The following is a 25767-nucleotide window of genomic DNA, read 5'->3' on the forward strand; positions in this document are numbered from 1 at the left end:
CTGCACCTCTCAATTGATTGAAAAGATCATCAATGGGCGGTAAAGGATATCGGTTTTTTACTGTTACCTTATTCAATTCTCGGTAATCAATGCACAGTCTCATCGAACCATCTTTCTTCTTAACGAACAATACTGGAGCACCTCATGGAGACGCGCTGGGTCTTATGTACCCTTTCTCCAAGAGCTCATCTAATTGTTTCTTTAGCTCGGCCATTTCCGCAGGAGCCGTGCGATAAGGTACCTTAGAGATTGGTGTTACTCCAGACATCAAATCATATGAAAGTCGACCACTCTCTTAGGTGGTAAGCTACATAAATCCTCAGGAAAAACATCAGTGTACTCTGCAACAACAGGAATACTCTTCAAATCCTGCTTTTCTCCTTCACTCTCTGCCAAAATATAACATAAATGCCCAAGTTCTTCTAAATAGCCCTCTGTTGAACTGTTATAAAGTGAGAACAACCTCTGACTTGTTTTAAGCTCTCTACCCTTAAAAATTACACAACTTTCATCCACAGACTTCAAACTTACTGTTTTTCTTCGACAATCAACCTTAGCACTATAGGCTTTCAACCAATCCATACCAAAAATGACATCATATTCACACAACTCAAATTCTACTAGATCCGCGATTAAAATTTGGGGAGAAATCTCAATAGGGCAGTTTTTATAGAGTTTATTACAAGAAAATTGGGATCCATCAGAGATCTCGATTTTTAAATTTATGCTTACAAAGCTAAGGGGAAATTTTACTTTTTGAAGAAATTTATGTGAAATAAAAGAATAATCGGCACCGGTATCGAATAAAACATAAGCTAATTGATTGCAAACTTTAAGGACACCAGAAATGACATTACCTTGAGGTTCACGTTCATCAGGAAACTCGGATTCACTTCCCATAGCGTACATTCGACCTACCACCCTCTGATTGTTATTAAACTTTCCTCCTTTATTTTCAAGTGGAATTTTATTTGGATTACCTCCCTTAGGACAGTCCCTAGTAATGTGACCTGGTTGACCACAAGTAAAACACAACCTTTTACCCTAACAATCCTCTCCATAATGTTTTCGACTACACTTGGGGCACACCCAAATTTCTTTCTTTTGTTGTCTGGTCAAGTCTCTACTCCAGGTTTGCTTACCACTGGGTTTCTGGTATGGATATTTGGGGCTCTCGGTTTTCGGTTTCTTAGATGGGTACACTACTTGTTTCCCCCTCTCTCGGCTCAACCTATCTTTCTTTTCCTGAACTCTCTCTTGTTCTAAAGCACTGTCAAATAAGTCCTGAAAGTCCCGATACTTCGTAACATACTTCTGCAAGTTCAGATTTAGCCCTTCAAAGAACCTCGAGACTTTCATTTGATCATTTGCAACGAAATCGGGCGCAAACCTAGATAATTCCATGAATTTGGCTGAGTATTCTAAAACTGACATTTTCTCTTGTGATAAAGTGAGAAATTCACCCTCCTTTCTCCTTTGAAGGGAGATAGGATAAAATCTAGTCCTTAATCTTGCCAAAAACTCTTCCCAGGTCATCCCAATGTTGTCCCCCTCAGCCTTCACGGTTTTCCACCACATACTTGCAGTGTTCTCAAGATAGAATGAGGCAATCTTGACCATCAGATCCCCCAAAAAGTTAACAACCTCTAGAACCTTCTCTATCTGGTCAATCCAGTTTTCTAGCTTAACCGGGTCAGATTCCCCATTGTAAAATGGTGGTCTATGCCCTCCAAGCCTTCTAAACAATTCACTTTCTTGGTCCAGTTCACCCTTACGATTCTGATCCTCCAGAATTTTTAGTAACCTTTCATTTGTCGCCTCTAACCTTCTATATTGAGAATCCATATTACGGCCTTCAACCTCAGTAGATAATTGTCGACCACGGCCTCTAGGCATAGCGTTTATCTATTCATAGAAGGAAAGATAGAAATCACTTACGAACTCTACTCATAACATGATAGCATAAACTTTACACTTTACTATTAATGGTTTAGTGTGCTTGGTCAAACTTACTTATACACATTGTTCACTCTTATTTTTTTCCAATTTCACATGCTTTAATTAAAAATTAGGGTGTTGCATGGAATACATCACACTCAGCTGTTAAAACGACATCCTAGGGATTCATTTATTACATAAAACAAATAAGCACATAGTATTTACAGGTAAGATTTCCAGATTCGACTTAAACTCAATTCTACCGATCTCTCATATTTTTAAAATTTGTTTTTATATTCTTTTTAAATACTTTGGCTCTGATACCAATTGAAACAGCTCAAACCAACGTAAACAATATAATAATATTGTCTACAAACTACAGCGGAAGACTTATATAAGTTTGGGCTGAATCTGACCTGTGGCTCGATAGCCACAGCAACCAATATCAGAGCATTTAAAAAACTTTACATAACTATAATACAATTAATTACAAACCAGTTATAAACTAAGTTAATACATTATAAAATATCTAAACTCTTTTTAAATTTTTACAACACATGATTTGTCAAAATATCATGATAAGTTAACTTTCCAAAAACGATGTCCTCGCTATCGCAACACATGACACATAAAAGAACAGCACATCCATTCGCACTAAAGTTGGCTACCTGAAAGTGGATCTATCCCCCGTAAGAGATAGGCCCCATAAAAAAACTATCAACAATTGAATTGTTGAGTAATCCAACAAACTATTACGTCTATATACAAGTCATTAACAAACATCTCTAATCAAAATCCTGGTTCACTTGGTAACTATTTATAAACTTTATTTTATCCAAGTCCAAATTCTTTTAAAAGACCGTTTGGTATCGACATAAGTACGGCTATGAACCTTTAATTCATAACGAATCAAAATACGGCTATAACTACACAAGTTAATAGCGAAAATCAAAATGCGGCTATTACTTTGCAAGTCAATAGCGAAACAATACGGCAAATGAAAAAAAAATATGATATCATTTTCGAAACAAACAAAACTTTATATACCAATCGTATTTATTCAAAACTCATATTAAATCAATAATTTAACAGCACTTCAAAACGTGGGAATATATGGACCGTCAGGAAGTAGGCTTGATCTAAATCCTAAGAACACAGGTGATCGTCATCACCGAAAATACGGTTCTTGCAAGAACGAAACAGGATCGGGGGCTCGAGATCGATCCGAATAATCATTACCTATTATCAAGCTATAGGATTTCACAATAATCCGGATATAAGTATCCGTTGCCAATTCCCAAAAACGGACATTTTTCATTGTCGAACATTTCAATATAAAACAAAACAATAATTTAATTGATTTTCATTGAAATCAACCATCATACCTCATTTTCATAATATAGTATTTCAAGACTCGTATTTTATAAATTAGTAACTTACAAAACATGCTTTTGTAATCTCTTTAAATAAATACAATATTAACATATTTTTTTAATCAAATACAAATTTTAGAACATGATTAATTTTTATTAAAAATCACTTTACGACACTAATAATATTATTACACAAACAAAGCAATCAACCCAATATTTTTCCCATTATCAATTGAACATAAAAATACTTAAATTAGCTTAAAAGATATTAGATGTTTGTAGGTTACCTTGATGATTACAATAATTGATGTTTGTAGGCTTGATGTTTGTTGGAATTAGCTTATATAAATAAATTTTTTTGATTTTCTTCTCTCTTCTTTTTTTTTTTAACATATATCCCACGTTATCTTTGGATTTTATAGGCTAAGGTTGGTAAAAATTATTTATTATTTTAATTTCCTTCATAGGCAAGAAAAATTAAGATAAGCACTACATTATATTCATGCCATCTAAAAAACATAACTAAATGGAAATTATGCCATCTAGCCCTCCTTGCCGCCAATCTCCAAGATATTATATATCTATTTATTTATTTATTTATTTTAGTATTATCATTAGATATATGTTTTATTTTTAATGATTTAATATAGGATATAAAAAAAATTAAGTTATTATAAGTAATTTAGCTACTTATTGAAATATGAGATGGGTAATATAACCATATTTTTCGTCGTATAATTTATTTGGTCCCTACAATTAATAAAACTAATATCTAAAAATCGTACTAAAATTTACTTTTAGAATGAAAAATTTGTTTTACTTATTAAAATAGTAAATTTTTAACAGAGGCGTTTTTATAACTGTTTCAGTTTGCTTATGTGAAATAGTACACCATGGTTGGGTGATGAGAGTCCCGTAGAGATTCATGAAAGGGTGCTTTGGTTCGATTAAGGGACACATTGGCTCATGAAGGGTTGCGATGTTTCTTGTTTTGATCAAGTTATTTAAGAAAGATGAACAAAGTTACATGATAAAGATGATATTTCTCAAGAATGTAATTATGGCTAAAATCTACAAGTCAAGTAAGATCTTTTCTACTATTTATATTAAGTATAATATGTCATATGTTTAAAGTAAGTTTTTTATATCCATAGAAATTGGTAAAGTTAATGATCATGGTTATTTATTCATGTTTATCATTTGGTCGTAATGATGATACTCCATTTTAATTTTCAAAGAAATTTAATGGTTTGAAGTATTAGTAACTTACTATGATTTCTATTATGATTAATATTATCATTAAAGATGGATAGTATTTTCTTTATTTTGTTTTCACAAGTTTTCTTTATTGCAGGATAAGATGATAAAAGTGCATTGTTATATTTACCAAGTTTATCTTATTTTATTTTGTGTCATGCTTTGTTATAGATAGATTATAAGCGTTATTATCAAGATTAATTATTTTTATAATTGCATTAATACTTTATCAACGATAATATTTAAAATATTTGGGTCATTGCATGTTTAATATGACAAGATGAAGTTTGTTGTGCAAGTCAATATGTTAATTATGGGTGGTTAATTTTTGACCAATTTCAATAATGATTTTTAATTTATGTTTATTTCACCATTTGCGTGAATTGATGTAAAAGGTTTCATGCTTCTAGGGGTGTAAATTCGGTTTTCGATTCGATTTTGTGATAAAACTAAATCAAACCAAACTAAATTTGGTTTTCATGTCTCTAAGTCCAAATCCAAATTGAATTTTTTCAAAACCAAATCACACCGAACCGAAATTCTTCATACTGAACCGATTAACACCATTTAAACCGAATGTATATGACTATAATATCTAATATCTATTATCTCAAGGATCTCACAAATCACAATAACATCACTGTTCCAAAATGAAAAAAAAAAGAAATAAATATGAAATAATGAAAAGTACAAAATTCATAGAAATACATATCCATTTAAAAAATAAAAATATAAATAAATAGAATTAAAAAAGAAAAAAGGAAAAAACCAGAGCAAAATATTCTAAAATACAAAAATTGAACAATCAAAAGTACTTGAAGAAAACCATTGATATTGAGATGACGGCGAAGACGTTGATGAAAGATGACGGTGAAGGCTTACGGTGAAGGCATTGATGAACGCTGACAATGTAGGTGTTGTTGGACGCCATTGTTGAACAAAACCTAGGTGGTACCATGTTAATATTGAAGAATTGTAGTCACCATTGTTAAAAGATTTATGTTTTTTCTTCACTTACAGACACTCTCTCTCAATTTTCTGGGTAAAAAAGTAAACTGAAGGAGCAAAAAGGGGAAATTTTCTTAGGGTTTTGGTTGGGAATGTTAGAATACCGTGAAAGAGAAAGTAGGGTTTCACTTAGGTTAAATGATTTAGGAGCTTTGAGCTTCTGTTTGGGCTGTCTAGTTTTTAAAAAAAGTTGAGCACTTATACTTTTATTTTGGACCTAAAAGAAAAGATTATAGTCTTTACTTAAGAAATTTCGGTGTACTTTTGGTTTTTTCGGTTTCCATCCTATGAAACCAAATCCAAATTGTAAAATTTCAATTTATGAAATTTCAATCTAAATCCAAATTATATTAGAAAAAAGTCAAATCAAATTTCTTATTCAGTTCAATTTGATTTGGTTTTTGGTTTTAACCCAAATAACTCTCACTCCTACATGCTTCATGTTTAGTTAACACTCAAAGTTAATTAAAGTGTCAAGTTTATGATTGCAATGTTGTTTCTTAACAAAAGTTTATGTTGCAAGATTTTTCTTCATGTGTAGCATTATTTCTATGAATTGTGCATGAATCGAGTTAGTTTTATTATGAATTCTTTATTGGTTTATTACAAATGTTGTTTAAATTTGAGCATGCAAATTTTTCATCATCATCATCATCCTAACAAGTGTATCCCGCTCATGGTAAAACAATGGACAGGATCTTGGGAAGGAAGGACGGCGGCAACTCGTATCTATAAAGGAGATGAATAATATATTTTGTCATATGTGTATTTTACCCACGGTTATATCAGTGTACTAATATTGGACGAGGTACAAAGTTTATGACATGAATAAATTTAAATGTTTATCATCAAGGATTTAATTTATAAGTAATTTTATATATAGGAAAAATTACTTAGAATAATCCAACCTTTTCATGATTTTCTTACAATAATCCTACCTATTGATTAACCATGAATAATCCCAACTTTAGAGGGTATTTTCCTAGAAAAACCCGATAACCAGATTACTTGCTATAATAAGTTTTATTTAAAAAAAAAGATAAATAAAATAAAATGTCCAAATAAATGTTAAAAATAATTTAAAATTTATTTTAATTTTTTTGATATTCAGAATTTTTTACGTAAATTTTCAAAAGCATTCTCTAATTTTACATTAGTTTTCAACTTATTTTTCTGGTGAATCAACTACTATATCAGGTCATTGGGTTACTCAAGTTTACTCTAGGTAAATACCCCTAAAGTTAAAATTGTTCATGGTTAATCAATAGGTGGGATTATTGTTGGAAAATCATATAAATTTTAGATTATTCTAGATAATTCATCCTTTTATACATCTAATAAATGATAAAGACAAGTTTGTCAAGTTTTATTTTGACTAGTTGTGGGGCTATGTGCTACGCACGCGATCCCCCAAGTTACACTATTGAATTCAATAATGCTGTTTTAAATAGTTTTATTAGCTATAATACAAATGTAAATATTAGATTGTCAATGTATTGTAAAAATGTGAAAAGATGTAAAGTTTGAAGATGTATATGTAGTTTGTTTTTTGATCCAAATCAACATGATTTTTGGTCTAAAAGAAAAAAGGAATATATGATAGAAACCAAGTTTTATGATAAAAGTAGAGGTAAACTTTTCTTCATTTTTGATTTGAATTTGATGTTGGTTTGCACTATTTGTTGTTGTTGTTGTTGTTGTTTTGTCTTGGCATGCATGTTGGTGTTGGTGTTGTGTCAATGTCTCATTTGTATTGTTGCAGGTCTACGCTATTTCATCTTTAATGTTGCTCCTCTAATAGTGACTGGATGCTTTTGTATAGCCTTCTTATTTGACTTTGGTGTTAATAGGCAGCTTACGTGTTTCCCTTGAAGTTTTTGTGCACCAAGCCTTTTGTGCACTAAATATGAATTCCAAGAACTCTACTCATCTCCCTGCCTAATTATGTGTTCTCTTCACTATACTCCTTTGTAGAAATTGTTAGAGATGGTGAACGACAACAAGAGGCGGGGTGAATTGTTGTTTTAATAAGATTAAGTATTTTAGACCTGTTTTTGCAGAATTAGATTGCAGAATTAAAACTTAAAATTAAAACGAAAAAGTAAAGAGACAACACAATTTTACGTGAAAACCTTCTAGGCCTAAATAGAGGGAAAAACCACGACCCCTCGGAATTTCAAAACTCTCCAATATGTTTTAGGCAATTAGTTACAATTACATAAAACAAATACCAACTAGGCCAACTTCTCTTTCTCTTTCTCTTTCTCTTGGTTCACTCGAAGCTTCTCTCTTCTCTAGCTTTACTCGAAGCTTTCTAATTCTCTTCTCTTCACTCGAAGCTTTCTAATTCTCCCCTAGATTTACCCAAGTCTAGTTACAACAATTCTCTCAAAAGTTCTTTACAAAGGATAAATTCCTAAAGATAAAATTAAAGAGTTGCACAAGAAAATATTATAAATTGATTGACAATTTTTGAACAGAAATATATCTTGTTAATATCAATCTCACGTATGGACTCTTAGGCTCTTTTTGGCTTACACAGTTCGGTTAAATCAAGTTCCCTTTATATAGGAACTCAAATAGCTAATAAAAAGGAGTAATTACCCATTACTTCCTTTTTCCTAAGATTAAGGAGAATTAAGTGGATCTTAGATCTAAAGAATAAAAACCCACAGATAATTCCTCATTAAAAGATAAATAGGAGGAAGCTTGATTTCCAAGTAATTAGCCACGGTTTATTTTTCCAAAGAATAGGCAAAGTAGTTTTTCACTTAATTAGATCCAAAACACAAGCCTAGTTTTAAGGAGAAAAATAAGGAGAGAAATATTCCACTCTCTAAGAAAGTACACAGTTATTTTAAGGTGGTTTTAAAAAATATTTTCCCAATTAACTTATTTATTAAATAATTCAACAAATTAATTTTAACTAATACATCAACTAAAAATTCAGAAAATAAAATTAACAGAAATTCCAGCTGCATAAATTCTTCAGACTCTAATCTAGGAACAAATCACTGTCTACATTCTCCAGTAACGTCTGATCATTAAACTTGGGAACAGTAGACCTCCTGTCTACATTTAACATCCTAAGCGATCTACCTTATCTAACTTCCTTGGATACATTTGACAAGTACAATGTTCATAGACTAAGTCATAGGCACTACCAACGATCTCTATCAAGACCGAATATCGACTTGCATTCAATCTCTAAAATACATTTGTTTATATAAAGAGTAGTCATCATTAAAACCTAAGATAGCCAACATCCTTCAACTATCCCGAGTAAACTCAGTTCCAACTCAATTGAAAATCTTATCCTTTTACAGTAGAAAATTATGAGCTACTACTTAATCATACACAAGAGCCAAATTGTATAAATGATACCCCCAAAACATGCATGGATTAGAAAACACATGGAAAACCAAAAAAAATATGCAAATTCTTTTGCAATATGTAAACTTGTAAAGTCAAATGTAAGAAATCACAATCTTTTTATTGATGTACATCCTACCGAGCTTTACCTAGATGTAAAGCACACCAACATGGTCAAAAACCATGATTAGTTTTGATTGTATTTGTTCAAATTTTGAACTTGTCAAACAGTTATTTCTTGCAATATTCGTTTCATTTCGTGCAAACTTATATATGTATCTATAATAAAGAAAGGAAGGCAGTGTTATTGATAACCCTGTACAAATTCTAATAACATAGACAGTCTCAATTCTGAAAAAGAGAAGTACAAATTTTACAGCTTCTAAGTATCACTTGAATAACCTTTTGAATGAAACTGAGACCAAGAATAATATGCTGAAGCGAATTGAATCAAATCGAAATATCCAGATCACTTTTTGATATTCCTTATAATCGATTAAAATTTATACTTTCTTACAGAAGATTACAACGATTCTGACTTCTAAGATTTTACAAACTACAAATTGCTAAGCTTCACCTATGCATTTTAAACTCAATTAAGGTTCTTCGCCTTTAGTATAACTCTGAATTACTCGCGCAAATTAATTCTAAAACTCGTAAGCCATGTGATAAGGGAAAATTAGTTCTAAAACTCGCAAGCCGAATGATAAGGAAAATTGTTGGCTATGATCCATGCAAAATTGTGTAGTGAAACACTTCTGAAATTACACATCATTGGTAGGATCTGTTGTAATCATAGCGTGGTGCCCACCACCATTTCTCTATTCCCTTAATAATAAGGCAAAAAAAGTATCAAAGCACTTCTTAACCAGACTGGAAAAAATGAATAATAATGTTGTATAAAAGGTGAGTAAAAAACTAAGATTATGCATTAAATTAAGATTACAAACTGCAAAACCATAATTTCCAAGTGCGAATAAATTTGAGTGCATGTAGTTTTTGCAGTCATAGCATTATTTAATGATGGAGATCTAGGTCCATCAATCCTGAAGGTTTTATGTTGCTAGAATGAAGGACCAATCTCCAAGGTTCGTTCATTTATAGTCTTTAATTAATCTAGTAAATAAAATAGTTTCATTTCTTGTTCTTATTTTGGACTTACATTGTTTGTTGTTAATTTTTTTACGAGGTAGGCTGAGAAAAAGAGTGGATTAGGTGAAAATCCAGCCTAAGACATTGCCTAGGGAAAGCGGTACTTGATCTAAGTTAGACAACACTTGATTCTCGGACTCACCTTATTCTTACTTTCCTTATTAAGGTCAATAAATTTTTTTAAATTAAGCTTTTAAGGGTTCATTCATCTACCTTGAATGTTCCCCTAGGGATTTATGTTTTCAAGTCTTTTAATTCTTAGGAATCTATGTTGTAATGGTGTTTTGAGCATGTAACCTTGGTGTTTTGAATCTGTGAGCGTAATCACTTTAGAACTTGAAAGGCTATCCCAAGTTAAGTTGGACTCATGAAGAAGCGCATTGAATGATTGGTTCCCGTGAAAGTTAAGGAATGAGCTTCAAAGCACGAAAGTCCAAGTCTAAAAAGAGTGTAACCTAAAAACAGTATGCCATTCTCTTCATGTGGAATTCAATTGATTGATCTTTAATGGAAAAAATAAGAATTACATTAAACAAAGCAAAAATAATGAAAGAGCAAAATCAAAACAAAGCAATATACAAAATGGCAAAAAACAAAGCAAAAAAAAAAAAAAAAAAAAAAAAAAAAAAAAAAAAAACAACCTGAGCAAAATGGCGAAAGAGCAAAAGAGGAAAGCAGTAGACTTTGTTCTGATGAAAGAGCAGGTGAATGATACGAACAACATGTGAATAAACAGTAGAGAGGCGTGGAAAAGAGGGCAGAAGCAGTACAGGCGTGAAAAGAGGGAAAAGAAATGAAGAATGCTGACCGTTGAACTATGCAACGGATCAGATCTTACAAGACACAAGGAATGGATAGCTTACTAATGCCACGTGTCAGAATTAGAAGTGATACTATTCATTTGATGATAGTACCAAAAGAACCTTGCTTTTTGTATGTAATATAGGGATGCAAACGGGGCGGGGCGGGGCGGGTATTGGCTTTACCATTCCCATCCCCATCTGGTAAATCAATCCCCATCCCCATCCTCATCCCCGCAGCGGGTATAATTTTTTTCCTCGTCCCCGCCCCGATGGGTTTGTACCTAATACCATCCCCATCCCCATCCCCATCTGGGTATCCATCCCCGTCTAATACCCATTTTACCCGCCCCACCACCCGTCAAATCCCCGCTTAATACCCATCTGTGTCACATATTTATTTTCAATTATTTGGGCCTTAAAACCCATAAAACATATCCGAACTCCAAAGTCTCAAAGAAAAACACATATCCAAAGTCTCAATTCAAACAAACATATATCCGAAGTCTCAAACAAACACATAATCAAAGTCTCAAACAAATATACATGTCTAAAAGACTAAAATAAAGTATTTCAAGTTTCAACATCAACTCAAAATCATCTAAAGTAAATCAATCCAGAATAATTTCATCACTATCAAATTTCATTTCGCATTCTTCTTCCAACTCTCCAACAATTTTAGCAAAATCCTTGTCTTTGAATTCTCCACAATCTGCAAACACAAATATTTTTATAACCAAAATTTATCAATGCATAAAAATTACACAATATTGAAAGGATTAATGCTTACTTTTGAGGGCAGCCCAAATCCAATTTTGAGAACACATTAAAGCTTCAACGGCTTGAGGTAGTAGTCGACTACGATAAAGATCAAGAACTCTACCACTTGTGCTAAAAGCTGATTCGGATGGAACCGTAGAAATAGGAATACTCAAAATATCCCGTGCTACTTGTTGAAGAACGGGATATGTGCTTCCATTTGTTTTCCACCAATTTAAAATATCAAAATTATCTTCAAGTGGTATGTTAGCATTTTCCAAATACTTATCCAAATCAGATTTTTCATAAGTTTGATTTTTGTCTCGCTCTAGAAATTGTGCAAACTCTTCCATATCAACATCATCACAAGAATTCCCACCACTTGCTAAATTGGAAGCTAGTTGCCTCTTACTTTGATTATTCTCACTCCTAGACTCATATTCATCAACTAATCTCCTTAATAGATTGCTAATTCTACTAACCTCTCTATCATACTCATATTTATCAAATAACTTTGCAAAATAAAATCGAATAAGAGCCATTTTATACCTAGGATCAAGTATAGTTGCAACTCCCATCAAACCATTCATACTATCCCAATATTTCTTATATTTCTCTAACATTACTTCCGCCATCTTCACAACATAATCATATGGAGATGAAAGCCAAGTAGATAGAGTAATTTTAAGTTTTCAAATTTTAGAAAAGTAAATATTAGCCGTAGGAGTTTTTGAGGCAGAGAAATCAAGGGTAAGTTTAGCAAACACTTCCAATAACTCACATATTTTCCCAAATTTTTCCCAATCTTCAGGAGTTGGTGGGTTGTTATATAGTTTTTCTCGACCACTTAAAACAGCAAACACTTCCTTATAATTAATAGCAACACAAAGCATTTCATATGTTGAATTCCAACGAATTTTACAATCAAGGGATAATTTCCTTTTGTAACCGGAGGCTAATTGATTAGCTACACCTTCAAACTTTTGCACTCTCTTATCAGAACCAGTCCAGAACACAACACTTTCCCTTATTCGATTAACTCCATCATACTCTACAGCATTTAATCCATCTTGAACAATTAGATTAAGTATATGTGCACAGCAACGCATATGTAAGAACTCACCATCCAAAAGTAGAGAACCATATGGGAAAGCGTCCTTTATGATGTTCATCATAGCATCATTAGTCGTACAATTATCTACTGTGATAGATGCCAATCTCAAATCCAAGTTCCACGATTGAATGCATTGTTTTAATGCATCGGCAAGAACCTCGGCATTATGTGGGGCAGGGACATAAAGAAACCTAGTCAAAAAAAAAATAATTGCATCAGAAGTAAATAGGTAAGTATAGTATGTTAGCATAAGTACAATTAGTAGTTGATAGTAATACCTTATGATTCGACTTTGCAACTTCCACGCATTATCAATGAAATGTGAAGTGACTGCCATATAGCCTTTCCTTTGATTACTTGCAGTCCACATGTCCGTAGTTAATGAAATTCGACTTTTGACATTCCTCAACAAAGCTAGAATATTGTCCTTCTCATCCTCATATCTCTTCATTATATCCTTCCTAGTAGTGGTACGACACGGTACTTTAAAACCAGGTTGTAAAGTCTTAGAGTACTTCCTGAAGCCATAGTGCTCAACCATGCTAATGGGGTACTCATGCAATATAATCATCTCGGCCAAGTCCTTTCTTCCATCTTCTTGACAGAATTCATAAGGAGCCAAAGTCAAAGAATCACTACTATCATTCACATTACGTTGTGTACCGAATAATCTTGTTTGCCGAAGATCTTGACATATTCGCTTTCGACAACTTTGAATGTGGTCCTTCAAATGAGAAGTTCCCGCCTTTGCACCGGCGGAAAGTAGCTTATTACAATGATTGCACTCAGCCTTCTCTACCCCACCAACTCTTTCTCTTGTTATAGGTAACTTGTTATAGGTAACACGTTAGGATCGGAAAGAACATGTGCTGGACTTTCATACTCATCGACACTAATAGGAGTACAACTTGTAGTAGTTGATGGGTTTGAAGCCATATTTATCTAACAAGTAAGAATTGTCTAACAACTAAGTACATATGCCAAGCACATAAAGAGAAGCACAAGTTACAATCCTATGATCAGCAAGTCATAGCCAATAAAAAAAGGGCCTGTGAAACTATATGATGGTTTTTATTTAGATGATGTTTATTTTTTATACCCAAATTATGTTGCATATCACAATTGAATTGATGCAAAGTGTTTGGTTATTCAATCATTAAAAATATACCACTCAAGTGTCACATAAGTTGACGCTCCAAGTATTTATTCCTCTCACCTCTTTCACATTCTCATCAAAACAATCAATACCCACTTCATAATTCATCTAATCCTCCATTTTTAACAATTACCCACAAAAATTTAGCTTCCCATAATTCCAAATTGAGCTATGTTGCTAAGAAATATACAGATGCTCTGTTTTTTGAGTGTTTTAGTAGAGTTGGGATTTTGTCAAAATTATACAAAAAATTACAATTACATAACATGGGATCTGATGGGAATGTTTTGGTTGAAGGTGGTATTAGGCCGATGGGATCGGTGGATTCTTCTTTTGATTTGTTTCCACAAGATCAACAGGATAACTCCTAGGAAGAGTCTCTCAATAGTGAAAACATAGATAATGATGATTCTTTTGACGAGTGGGGTGACTTTAGGATGTCTGTGAGTGATAAAACAACTCAATGTGAACCAAGCAGTACAGCGGTGCTTGCCACTGATAGTGGTGCATCACTAGCTATATCTGACTCATTTGATGGTTTTGTTGGATCCACAAGTTCATAAGGAATCCCGGTTCAGAACAATAATTTTACAGTGCCTAATGATGCCTGGAGAGATTTCATGATACCAAGTACCGGAGGAAACATTCAGTCATTAACGAATAGCAATAAATTACAATTACATAACAAAAGACTACAATTATAGGGCATAAAACAAAATCAAAAAAAATACCCAGAAAATATTGAAACCGACGATTGAAGAAGATGATATTATGTTCATGAATGCTTACCTGTGAAGATTGAAGAAGATGATTGAAGAAAAACGAAATGAGTAATGAGTAGAAAGGATTGCAATTTGAAACTGAGTAGAGTAAGGGACGGCCCAGCAGCAGCAGTGAAATGAAAGTGTGAAACTGTGAAAGAGAAAGGGTTTTAGTTTTAAAATGTAGGGTTTTCACTTTTCAGTTTTTTTTTTAAAAAAAAATCGGGATTTTTAAAAATCTTTAAAAAAAAAATTTGAAAATACTAAACTCCAGAAATTTGAAAATAAATTTTTTAAAAAATTTGTTCACTGTGGCGGGGCGGGGCGGGGATGGGGCGGGTTTCACCTAAAACCCATCCCCATCCCCATCCCCGCGGTGGGTATGAATTTTATACCCGTACCCGCCCCATGACCCATCAAACCGGGACCCATCCCCGCCCCGATGGGGCGGGGATGGGGCGGGTCTCCTATTAGACCCGCCCCGCCTGCATCCCTAATGTAATAGATAATAGAAAATAGAAAATAGATATATATGATACTTTAATATTACACGGTATAAATTTTGATTTTCTAAGTAAAGCAAGATCATATGGATTCATTTACTATTATTCTCTCCGTTCTTTTTTATTTGTGCACTTTACTTTTTGCACATATTTCAAAGCAAATTTTAAGTCTCGGTATCTCTTACTAAGCATAATAAAAAAATTGCACAAATTATGTATTAAAATTATTTGCATCAAGACGAATTTAACAAGATCCCACATGAATATATTTTGTCTTGAATATATACTTCGAAAATGAAATTTAAATTTCACACTCCTAAAGTGGAAAAACTTAAAGTGGACAAACAAAAGGCAACGGAGGGAGTACATTAATCAATGTATTATAAGAAATTCATGTTACTCTTGGTCTAGAGTATAATTAAGTCTTTGCTTTATTTTATTATGGTGATTAAAATTCCAAATTTTTTTTTTATTATGATTTTCAAAATGTGCATTATTTGCATGCGTATATCTAAAAGTGACATGTACGAACTTTACCTCTTCAAAAACTTAACCAGAGATAGGGGCAGTTAGGGCCGCCTTACCACGTCTTAGATTACTAAACTCGTCCCTCTTACCCATCGTTTGTTATTAATCATTGCCTTTACTTATCGCTCTTTACCTTTTTCTTTACTTTTTATATATTTTTTTTGTTATGTGTACGTATTCTATTTATTATGTATTTTTAGTTATTTGATTACTATTCATGGTCAATGTAGGTTGTAATTTGTAGGTTTCTGGATAGTTATAGGTTTCTCTCTCTTTGAAGACTCTTCTTGAGCTGAGGGACTCTTTGACCGCACTCTTCTTTATGAGTATGAGTTTCCGTCTTTCTTCCCTCCTCCGCCCCTGGCCATAGCTTTTAATGAGTGGGATACACTGGGTATGATGATGATTGTGTCACATCTATCAATTTTTGATAGATTTGCAAAATCTTTTGATAAAGCGTGTATTTCGAAAAGATAAAAGGATAAGTTTATTTTATTAAGGAAGAAGTTTCTAATGAAGTTTGGATCTAATAAAGGATTCAAAGTAATGGTTCTTAATTTTGTATTAGTATTACTTATATGAAGGTTTACCCGTGATTATTTATTTTGATACTTAAGTATCATAAGTTTAATACTTTCTAAAAGGAAATAAGTTTTGATATGTTCATCATGGGAATAATGTTTAAATTTTGTTAACTTAATTTCCATGTAAGTTTAACAATATGTTATAGATTGATTTTCATATTATATATGAAGATCAGTGAACATGTAATAAAGTTCAAGTTTTATTAAGTGGTATTATACTTAATATAATAACTAGTTATTGAGTTTATTTCAATAAGTTTACAGAAAATGAAATAATTGAATATTTGTTTGTATTTTTATATGGTATTTTATACTTCTTTCGTTCCACTATACTGCTATATTTGACTTTTTTTCGTAATCCAATGTGTTATTGATCATCTATATATTGAACTATACACATCTAAAAGTTATAAGAACTTTATATTATGAGAGTATGCGATTACACGATTCAAACGAGATCTCCTATGACTATATTTTTTTTTACACAATAGCTGCAATATATAAAATAAGTTATGAGTAGTGTAAAAAATTGTTATTTAGCGAGTATTTTAGAATGGAGGAAGTTTCATGTATTTTTGTATGTAGGTTTATTTTCAAACTATATAAGTAAAATTAACAGAGTAATATGTCATATTCCTTTTATGAAGGGAATGGGGGAGGTAAAGTTAAATTAAATTTAACATAAAAGCTTGAAGGACTAAGAAATGTTATTAATTTTTTTGTTATGCTTATGTAAAGCCAAAATTACCCTCATGACTTCCAATTGAAGTTAATTCCTAAATATTTGGAATGGTTATATAAATTGAATGTAATTTTGACTTATACAAGATTCAAATTGTTTTATAGTTATTAAGTAAAGTTTTACTTACAATCTACGTTCTTTTATAGGCAAATTATTTGAATAGTCCAAAATATTTTGAGTATACCATGAATTTAGTTAATTTTATAGTGGAAATTCTTCAAGTTTGAAGAGGTACTCAAGTACAAGTTTCATCTTTTAGTGAATTGGCCAATCTCAATGTTGATCGAAGTATTTGTTTGTGGGGGAGGTACCAAGTTTTGATCACCCAAGAACAAACAAAATTTAAATTGAAGACTCAACTTCTTTAAGTGATGATATTCTGAAGACTCAACTCTCTTAATTAATGATAAGGGGAAATTGAAGACTCAATTTTCTTAAATGATGATAATTCAAAACACATATTGATTAAACAAATATATTAAGTTATTACATTTAGTTGTTTAAGTAAGTCTAAAACCATATTTGATATACATTTGATAAGTGATATATATATTAAAGTTCGAAGATATTGGAATATGCTTAAATAACTTAAGTTTATCTTAAAGTTGATTTTATAAGTCTTGAAATACGTTTCAAAGTCTTGAAGATAATTACGCTTATAATTAGGTTAATTTTGTAATTATATTTAAAATATTTTAATAGGTCAAGGTTCATTAAAATTAACTTTGATATTATTTGAAAATAAGTTTGAATATTTCATTACACATTTTGTTATTAAACGTTCAAATGTTTTATATTTAAACTTGAATTTAAATATGTGCTTAAATTAATTTGATGATTAAATAAAGTACAAGGTACACATGTTTTATTAATTATAGTACATAGCTATATTTGATGTTAAAATTAGTTGTTATGCAAATTATAGAGTTTTCTATTAATAAGATGATATTTGAATTAACACTAAAAATAGAAAATGACTATTTGAATTAATACTAAAAATAGGAATTAATTTGAATGATTATTTAAACGTTGATCAATCTGGTTTGTGTTTAGTTTTCAATATCTTGTATGAGTACTAACGTGGCAGCATAGCATTGGATATTAAAGACAAATTACAGCACACAATGACCAAATTATTTTAGCTGTCAATACACGTCAGTTTGATGTTAAGCTCAAGATCTTGAGGACAGGCGCAGAATGACCAGTTCAACAGAAAATAACGGAACGGAGCCTTCTTATTTTTTCAAGATGTGTTGAGGCGTAACACTATATATATGAGGCTTCATTTCAGAATTAAGGATACATCTCTATGCATCTCTTCTTATAACTTTCTCTCTTTAGAAATTCTCTAAGTGTTTTTAAGAGTTGTAATTCTTAGTTCATCTAACTCTTACATTTGTAATAGGCTTAAGAGTTTAAAAAGAGTTAGATTGAGATTAATACGCCTAACCAAGAATACTTTTCAAAGTGTTCAACTTGTGAATCTATATTGTGAGATTTGGGATTTGCTTTTATTAAAGGGACTTGTAATACGGTTCTTTAAGGGGAAGAACGTGGTGTGAGGAGATAGTGAGATCTTCTTGTTTGTATTAAAGTCGGATTAATAAAAGGCGTTGAAATTCTACGGGTTGAAAGAGAACCCATAGGCGAGAAGTAGGTTGGTTAGAACCGAACCTCGTTAACATATCGTGTGTTATACTTTAAAGTTTATTTTCCGCACATACGTTATTGTTTACGAATTAACTCAAAACTGTTTCAGAAAACATTTTTGACAGACTCCTGAAACTCTTGAGACAAGTTTCTAGACAAAATTTTAAATAGCCCAAACTCTCTATTCACCCCCCCCCCCCTCTAGTGAGTATTCAACCTCCTATTAATTTTCAATTGGTATCAGAGCTGAGTTTCACATAAAAAGAGTAATATCTTGTGATGGATCCAATAGGAGAAGGATTGTTTGCTCAAGAACGTTCTTGCTCAAGACCACCTTTGTTTTGTGGTACAAATTTCTCACATTGGAAAACTTTGAGGAAAATGTTCGTGATTGATCAAGATATGGAAATTTGGGAGATCATAACTAAAGGACATAAGATACCCATGAAAAAGGACGCTCAAGGAAATGATGTACTAAAGTCCGAGTCTGAATATTCACAAACTGATTTGGAATGGGTTTTTAAAAACTATAGGGCAATGAATCAATTATTTTGTGCTTTAAATGGTACTGAGTTTAATCGAGTTTCTTCATGTACAAGTGCTAAAGAAATATGGGACAAGTTGCTTGTGACATACGAAGGAACAAGTCAAGTAAAGAAAACAAAAATCAACATCCTTATGCATCAATACGAAATGTTTAAGATGAAAAAGGATGAGAATATAAATGAAATGTTTACTCGTTTTACTTTGATTACTAACAGTTTGAATTCTCTTGGAAAAACTTTTACTAATGCAGAAAAAGTCCAGAAGATCTTGAGGTGTCTTCCAAGATCCAAATGGGGTCCAAAAGTCACCGCCATTGAGGAAGCTCAAGACTTGAGAATTCTATCACTTGACGATCTCCTTGGAAAACTCAGAACTCATGAACTTACCCTACATGATGATGGAGTAAATGATGTAATACCTTCCATGAAAAATCTTGCTTTAAAAGCTAAGAAACATCATGAATCTTCAAGTGATGATGAAGAAAGCGATGATGAAGAAGATCCATTTGCATTGATTACAAAAGGTCTTGAAGAAATTATGAAGATGCGAAAAAGATTTAAGAAATTTAAATCCAGAAATAAAGGTAAGTCTTCTAACTCTAATTCAATCTTTAAGACTAACAAACTTGCGTGTTTTGAGTGTGGATCTACAGAACATATTGTAAAGGACTGTCCTAAGAAGAAAAGGGAATCCTACAAAAAGAACAAGAAGAAACAAGCGATGGTTGCAACTTGGAGTGATTCTAAAGGATCATCCGAATCTGAAAGTGAAGATGGACAAGCTCATGTATGTCTTATGGCTAATAATGATGATGACATAGATCAAAACCGTAAAGAGGTACGTGACTATCTTAACACTTGCTCAAAAGATGAATTAGTTACAACTCTCCTTAATATGTTTCAAATTGAAAAGATTTTAAAAGATGAGAAAGATATCTTAGAGGATAGAATACGTCATTATGCTGAAGGTTGTGAAGAAATCTTAAATAAAAATGAATTGCTAAAGGATGAAACAATTAAACTTGAAAAGACTGTCAAGATCTTGAAAGAACAGAATCTCAGCCAGACTAAACAACTTATTGACCTTAAGAATGAGAATAATGACCTTGAAGCCAAGCTCAAAACCTTGAAACATGAGTCTAAGAAAAATCTACAAGCATTAACCAAGCTAAATGAATTTGAATCAAAATTCACTAAAATGCTTACACGTCAAAAACTATCGAGTGATAAACGTGGTATTCGTTATAATAATGTTACACATAACTATAAGAGAAAGACCACATTTGTGAAAGGTGCATATAAATATAAACGTACACCTACTTGCACCTTTTGTTGCAAAGAAGGACATATTAGACTTGCATGTCCATACAGACGTAAGGAAAATTATATTATCAAGAATTCCTTCCCTCTTGATTTGCGTGGACAGATAAAGCAAATATGGGTTCCTAAAGGGACAAGACCACCCAACATGGTGTATCCCGAATATGGTTCCAAATTTGTCACATGGATAGCCAAGTAAGGTTGAGAAAGGTTATTTTTTTTGTTTTGTAGGATAAACAAAAGTGGATTCTAGATAGTGGATGCTCGAGGCATATGAGTGGTAAAATCTCTTTATTTTCTGAAATTAAGGAAAGATGCAATGGCTCAATCACCCTAGGAGATAAAGGTAAATTCAAAATTTTAGGCGTTGGTAAGTTGGTAAGAATCCATCTAAAACTATTGACAAAGTTTATTTAGTTGAAGGTCTAAAATTTAATTTGCTAAGTGTGTCTCAACTATGTGATAAAGGTAATGAGGTAATATTTGATAAAGAAAAATGTGTTAAAAATCCGAATACCGGAGATACTTTCATTACTGCCCTTAGAAATGATAATGTTTATGCCTTGAATACTAACGAAATTGCAGCTCAAAATCTCAAGTGCCTAAAAGCTATTATAGATAATCCAAAACTATGGCATAGACGTCTTGGTCACATCAATACTCACACCATGCAGAAGTTGGTAAGTAAAGATCTAGTTAAGGGACTTCCAGCTCTTGACTGTAAACAAAGTCCTATTTGTGACGCATGCATTAGAGGTAAACAAATAAGAAGTTCATTCAAACCGAAGAAAATGGTAAGTACATCAAGACCATGTGAACTCTTACATATTGATTTATGTGGACCAATGCGTGTACGGAGCATAAGAGGTAAATCTTACATCTTAGTTACAGTTGATGATTATTCTAGATTTACATGGGTTGATTTTTTGAAGGATAAAAGTGAAGCCTTGAAACCGTCCTCAAGACGTTGTAAAGAGATGCAGACTCAACTAAACCTTCCAATAGTCTCGATTAGAAGTGACCATGGGAGAGAGTTTGATCAACTAGGATTTGAATCCTTTTATGAAAAATATGGAATAACCCATAACTTTTCAGCTCCTAGGACACCCCAACAAAACGGTATGGTTGAAAGGAAAAATCGAACCTTAGAAGAAATGGCTAGGACAATGCTTATTGAAAATGGATTAGCTAAACTCTATTGGGCCGAGGCTGTTAACACAGCTAATTATGTTTTAAATAGATGCCTTATAAGACCCATACTTAAGAAAACTCCCTATGAGTTATTCAAAGGAAGAAAACCGAATATAGCATACCTTAAACCATTTGGTTGCAAATGTTTTATTCATAATAATGGTAAAGACAATTTAGGTAAATTTGATGCTAGAAGTGATGAAGGTATATTTCTTGGATACTCACTAAATAGTAAAGCTTATTGAGTGCTGAATAAGCGTACAAGTATAGTTGAAGAAAGTATACATGTTGTTTTTAATGAATCAAACAATGGAACATTATAAGTGAAGGATTTAAAGAGTTAAACATTAATAAACATTTTAATGATTTGAGTGATGACGAACTGGATATTAATGATATTAGTGCAGTTAAAAGGAATAACATGCAGGATACCATACAAAATATTGATATGAAGGAAAACAGATTGTAAACATTGAAGACTCACAGTCTGATCTTGAGACCCAATCTCAAGAACTTGAGATAGTTCCTGAACATACTGCTTTAAATACACCAATTAGAAACTCCTCAAATGAAGTAAGTACAAGTTCTTTGAATGAAAACACACCATCCATACTACGAAGAAGAATTAGAATGTCATCTCAACATCCTCCAGAAAACATTATAAGTGATCGAAACAAAGAACCAAAGGATGTTAAAGAACCATTACAAGAACCAGAGTGAATCATTGCGATGCAAAATGAATTAAATGAATTCGAAAGGAACAAAGTTTGGGATCTAGTTGAAAGACCTCTAGATCGTACTATCATTGGAACTAGATGCGTCTTTCGTAATAAACTCAATGAGGATGGAGACATTGTAAGGAATAAAGCAAGGCTGGTAGCTCAAGGCTATAATCAAGAAGAAGGTATAGATTATGATGAAACTTTCGCACCAGTTGCAAGTTACTTTATCTACAGCTGAAGCTGAATACATAGCTGCAGGTGCATGTTGCTCTCAAATTTTATGGATTGCTCAACAACTTAGAGATCTTGGAATTGATTTCAAAGGTATACCAATAAAGTGTGATAACACAAGTGCAATTTGTATTACTAAGAATCCTGTACAACATTCACGTACAAAACACATTGAGGTACATCACCATTTTATAACAGATCATGTTGAAAAGGTAATATTTCTTTATCCTTTATATCTACTGAAAATCAGTTAGCGTATATATTTACAAAACCTTTAAGTGCTGATCGTTTTGCTTAAATACGTATGGAACTTGACATGCTAAATGATGTTGCATGAATTAAGGGGGAGTAATGACAAAGAGTAAAATGGTTAAATATTAAACGTTAATTGTTACTTAATACTAAGTATGTATTAAGGGGGAGCATTATATTTGCATGTTTGATTGTCAATATATGTGTGTGTTTATGCATAGGTTTGAGAATTGAAAATTTAATTTCAGTTTCTTAAAAATTATTTGTTTTATAAAAATGGGATTTATAATTAAATACCTTTAATCAATAAAGGATATTTAATTATTTTAAAACAAAATTGTTTGTTTAAATTACTTATGGACGTCAATCATGTATTAAGATCTGGTTCAAATCCAATTAATCTCATAATTGCATTTCCGAATCAAACACCTATTCACGTCATTGAATAATCGGTCAAGTTACACACCTTTTGCATTCCCTGTACTGTCAAATCAATTAATTGGAAGTACAAATGCATTGTACTATACTCTTTTAATAGAGAGTGAAACGCATTTTTTCATTCACTCACCACTACATTTTCTGATTTGCTTTTCAAACCGTCTCTTTCACCTTCGTTTTCAAGCTTTCGAAATCCTTTTCAATGGCACCCCAAAGAAAGATGAATAAATCTGGAACAAAATCTGAAAAAGGTGAATCATCCAAAACCAAAATGGCTGAACCAATAACCCCTACCATTCACTCACCTTTAAACACTTTAGATGTTCCAAAACAGTGGTTTGAGAATCACACAGCGTATGTGAGATGGATTGATATTTTCAGACAGCGCTCACTTTCTTATGTTGATATTCTTGATTACAATTTCTTCTTATTTGAAGATCTTGAAATTATCTCTGCTTTTATTCAATCAATTCCTGGTATGTTGTTGAATCCTGGTTCTACTACATAAACTGCTCTTGTGAAAGTCTTTTATTCAAACTTGTCTTTTACTATGATTGATGGCAATCAGGCTTTGAGAAGCTTTGTCAAAGGGCAAGAGATTATCATCTCTAAAATCCTAATGAATGATTTGTTAAAATTCTCACATGATGCTGATGATAAAACCCCTAACATTCTGGCATTACAAAATGCTAAGGACATGTTTATTCTTGAATCTTATTCTGATTTCTCTTCTGTTAAACAACTGACCCACAATGCCTTGAATTTATAAATTACTACATTATATTCTTGTTAGAGTTTTCTTCTCACGAAATTCTTCATGTGAATTACTTACAGATGCCCATCTAATATTGATGTGGAAAATTGCCTCTCTTAAGAATATTGATTTTGGTTATGTTATTTTCTCTACAATGCGATTTTGCAGTTCTCATACTCGCAATTGTTCTCTTCCTTATGCTAACCTATTGACATTGATCTTCGATCATTTTAATCTACTCTCTGATTCAGAGGAAGTGGATTACTCTGGTCCTCTATCTCTGTCAAGTGAAATCCTCCCTCCTCTTGGTATTTTTAAAATGCATGGCAAGTATGAGTTATACTCACATTTTTCTTCAACTGACAAAGAGGATCTGCAAAAGATCCATGGTAAGCGGCTTTCACGTCTTGAACCTCACATTAAAGAACACAACACTTTTTCCCGACTCCAGTCTCTTAACTTAGAAGTTGGTGAAATGAAATCTTCCTTACTTGATTTGCATGATAAGGTGTCTACTCTGACTTTTATGTTAGACACATTTATGAAAGAAATGAATGGTATGGTAGTTGAAGATGTGGTGGTGGAAGAAGAAGTTGATTAGGGTGTTGCTGCTATGCCACAAGATGATTTTGTCACGGAGGAGACAAAGGAGATGGAAGGAGAAAAAGAGAAGGAAGCTGATGAGGAACAAACAGACAAGGAAATGGAGATTCCTGTTGATGTTGATACCACCCTAATCAAAACCATTCCTCCAACTGTTGATGAAACAACTTCCCCTGGTTAACCAAAACCTTCTAGAAAAAGAAATACTAGGTCTAGGAAGTAATTTTAGTTGTTAATGGTTGATGAACATTTTATTTTATAAGAATAGTTTTTATTAACAATCCCAACATTTTCTTCTCCTTGTTTACTTTTTGATGAGAGTCAAAAAGGGGGAGATAATATTATGTCAATATTATTTTGCTTTGCTTGTCATGTTGCATATATCATGTTTTGCATATAATACATATATCATGTTTTGCATATAATATATTGCTGGATAGATAGTTTGTTTTTAGATGCTCTAATATATTGCTGGATGATTTGCTCTGATTTATTAATGAATTATTTTGTTTATTGCTAAATGCATTCATTCAATATTCATGCTTAAGGGAGATATGAAGATTTATGAAAAATTTGTGGAAATATAAAAGATATAGATTTAAAAATTGATAGTTGCTTATTATTGATTATTGTTCATGTTCATAATGTTTGTTAATCATGTTTTTGATATTAAAGCATTGATATGATGCTACATTACAATAATGATTATTATATTTGCATGTATTGTGATTGGATACCGGTTTGCATGCATAGATAATGAAACATGAAATCTTATTCGTTTGTGATGATATGAAACATGAAAATTCATTGGTTTATACTATTTTGTTTTTATATTGTTTTGATTTGAAACGGTCTTCAAAATTTTGAAAAACATTCTGATTGATGATAAAGTCTTAAAAATATTATGTTTAAAGATATATTGTTTATTCTTATCATGTTTTCAATTCATATTAACTTAGAAATATGATTTAGGAAAATATGGTTTTGACTTTCATCAAGGGGGAGATTGAAGAA

General features: G+C 32.2%; 2 protein-coding genes across 2 annotated transcripts; both read right to left on the reverse strand.

Moving 5' to 3' along the window:
* Window positions 1–267: 267 nt before the first annotated feature.
* On the reverse strand, window positions 268–1896 carry LOC130828624 (uncharacterized). The gene is made up of 2 exons (XM_057694589.1): window positions 1143–1896; window positions 268–1010 (listed from the first exon to the last, which is right to left on the reverse strand). The coding sequence occupies exons 1-2, from the start codon at window positions 1894–1896 to the stop codon at window positions 268–270; spliced, it is 1497 nt and encodes a 498-aa protein (XP_057550572.1).
* Window positions 1897–11327: 9431 nt separating this feature from the next.
* LOC130828625 (zinc finger BED domain-containing protein RICESLEEPER 2-like) lies at window positions 11328–23475 on the reverse strand. The gene is made up of 5 exons (XM_057694590.1): window positions 23425–23475; window positions 14719–14841; window positions 13052–13602; window positions 11691–12964; window positions 11328–11612 (listed from the first exon to the last, which is right to left on the reverse strand). Exons 1-4 carry the CDS (start codon window positions 23473–23475, stop codon window positions 12352–12354), a joined length of 1338 nt encoding a protein of 445 aa, XP_057550573.1. The 3' UTR covers window positions 11328–11612; window positions 11691–12351.
* Window positions 23476–25767: the final 2292 nt, after the last annotated feature.

Source organism: Amaranthus tricolor, chromosome 12 (assembly GCF_026212465.1).
Source record: "Amaranthus tricolor cultivar Red isolate AtriRed21 chromosome 12, ASM2621246v1, whole genome shotgun sequence".
Lineage (NCBI taxonomy): Eukaryota > Viridiplantae > Streptophyta > Magnoliopsida > Caryophyllales > Amaranthaceae > Amaranthus > Amaranthus tricolor.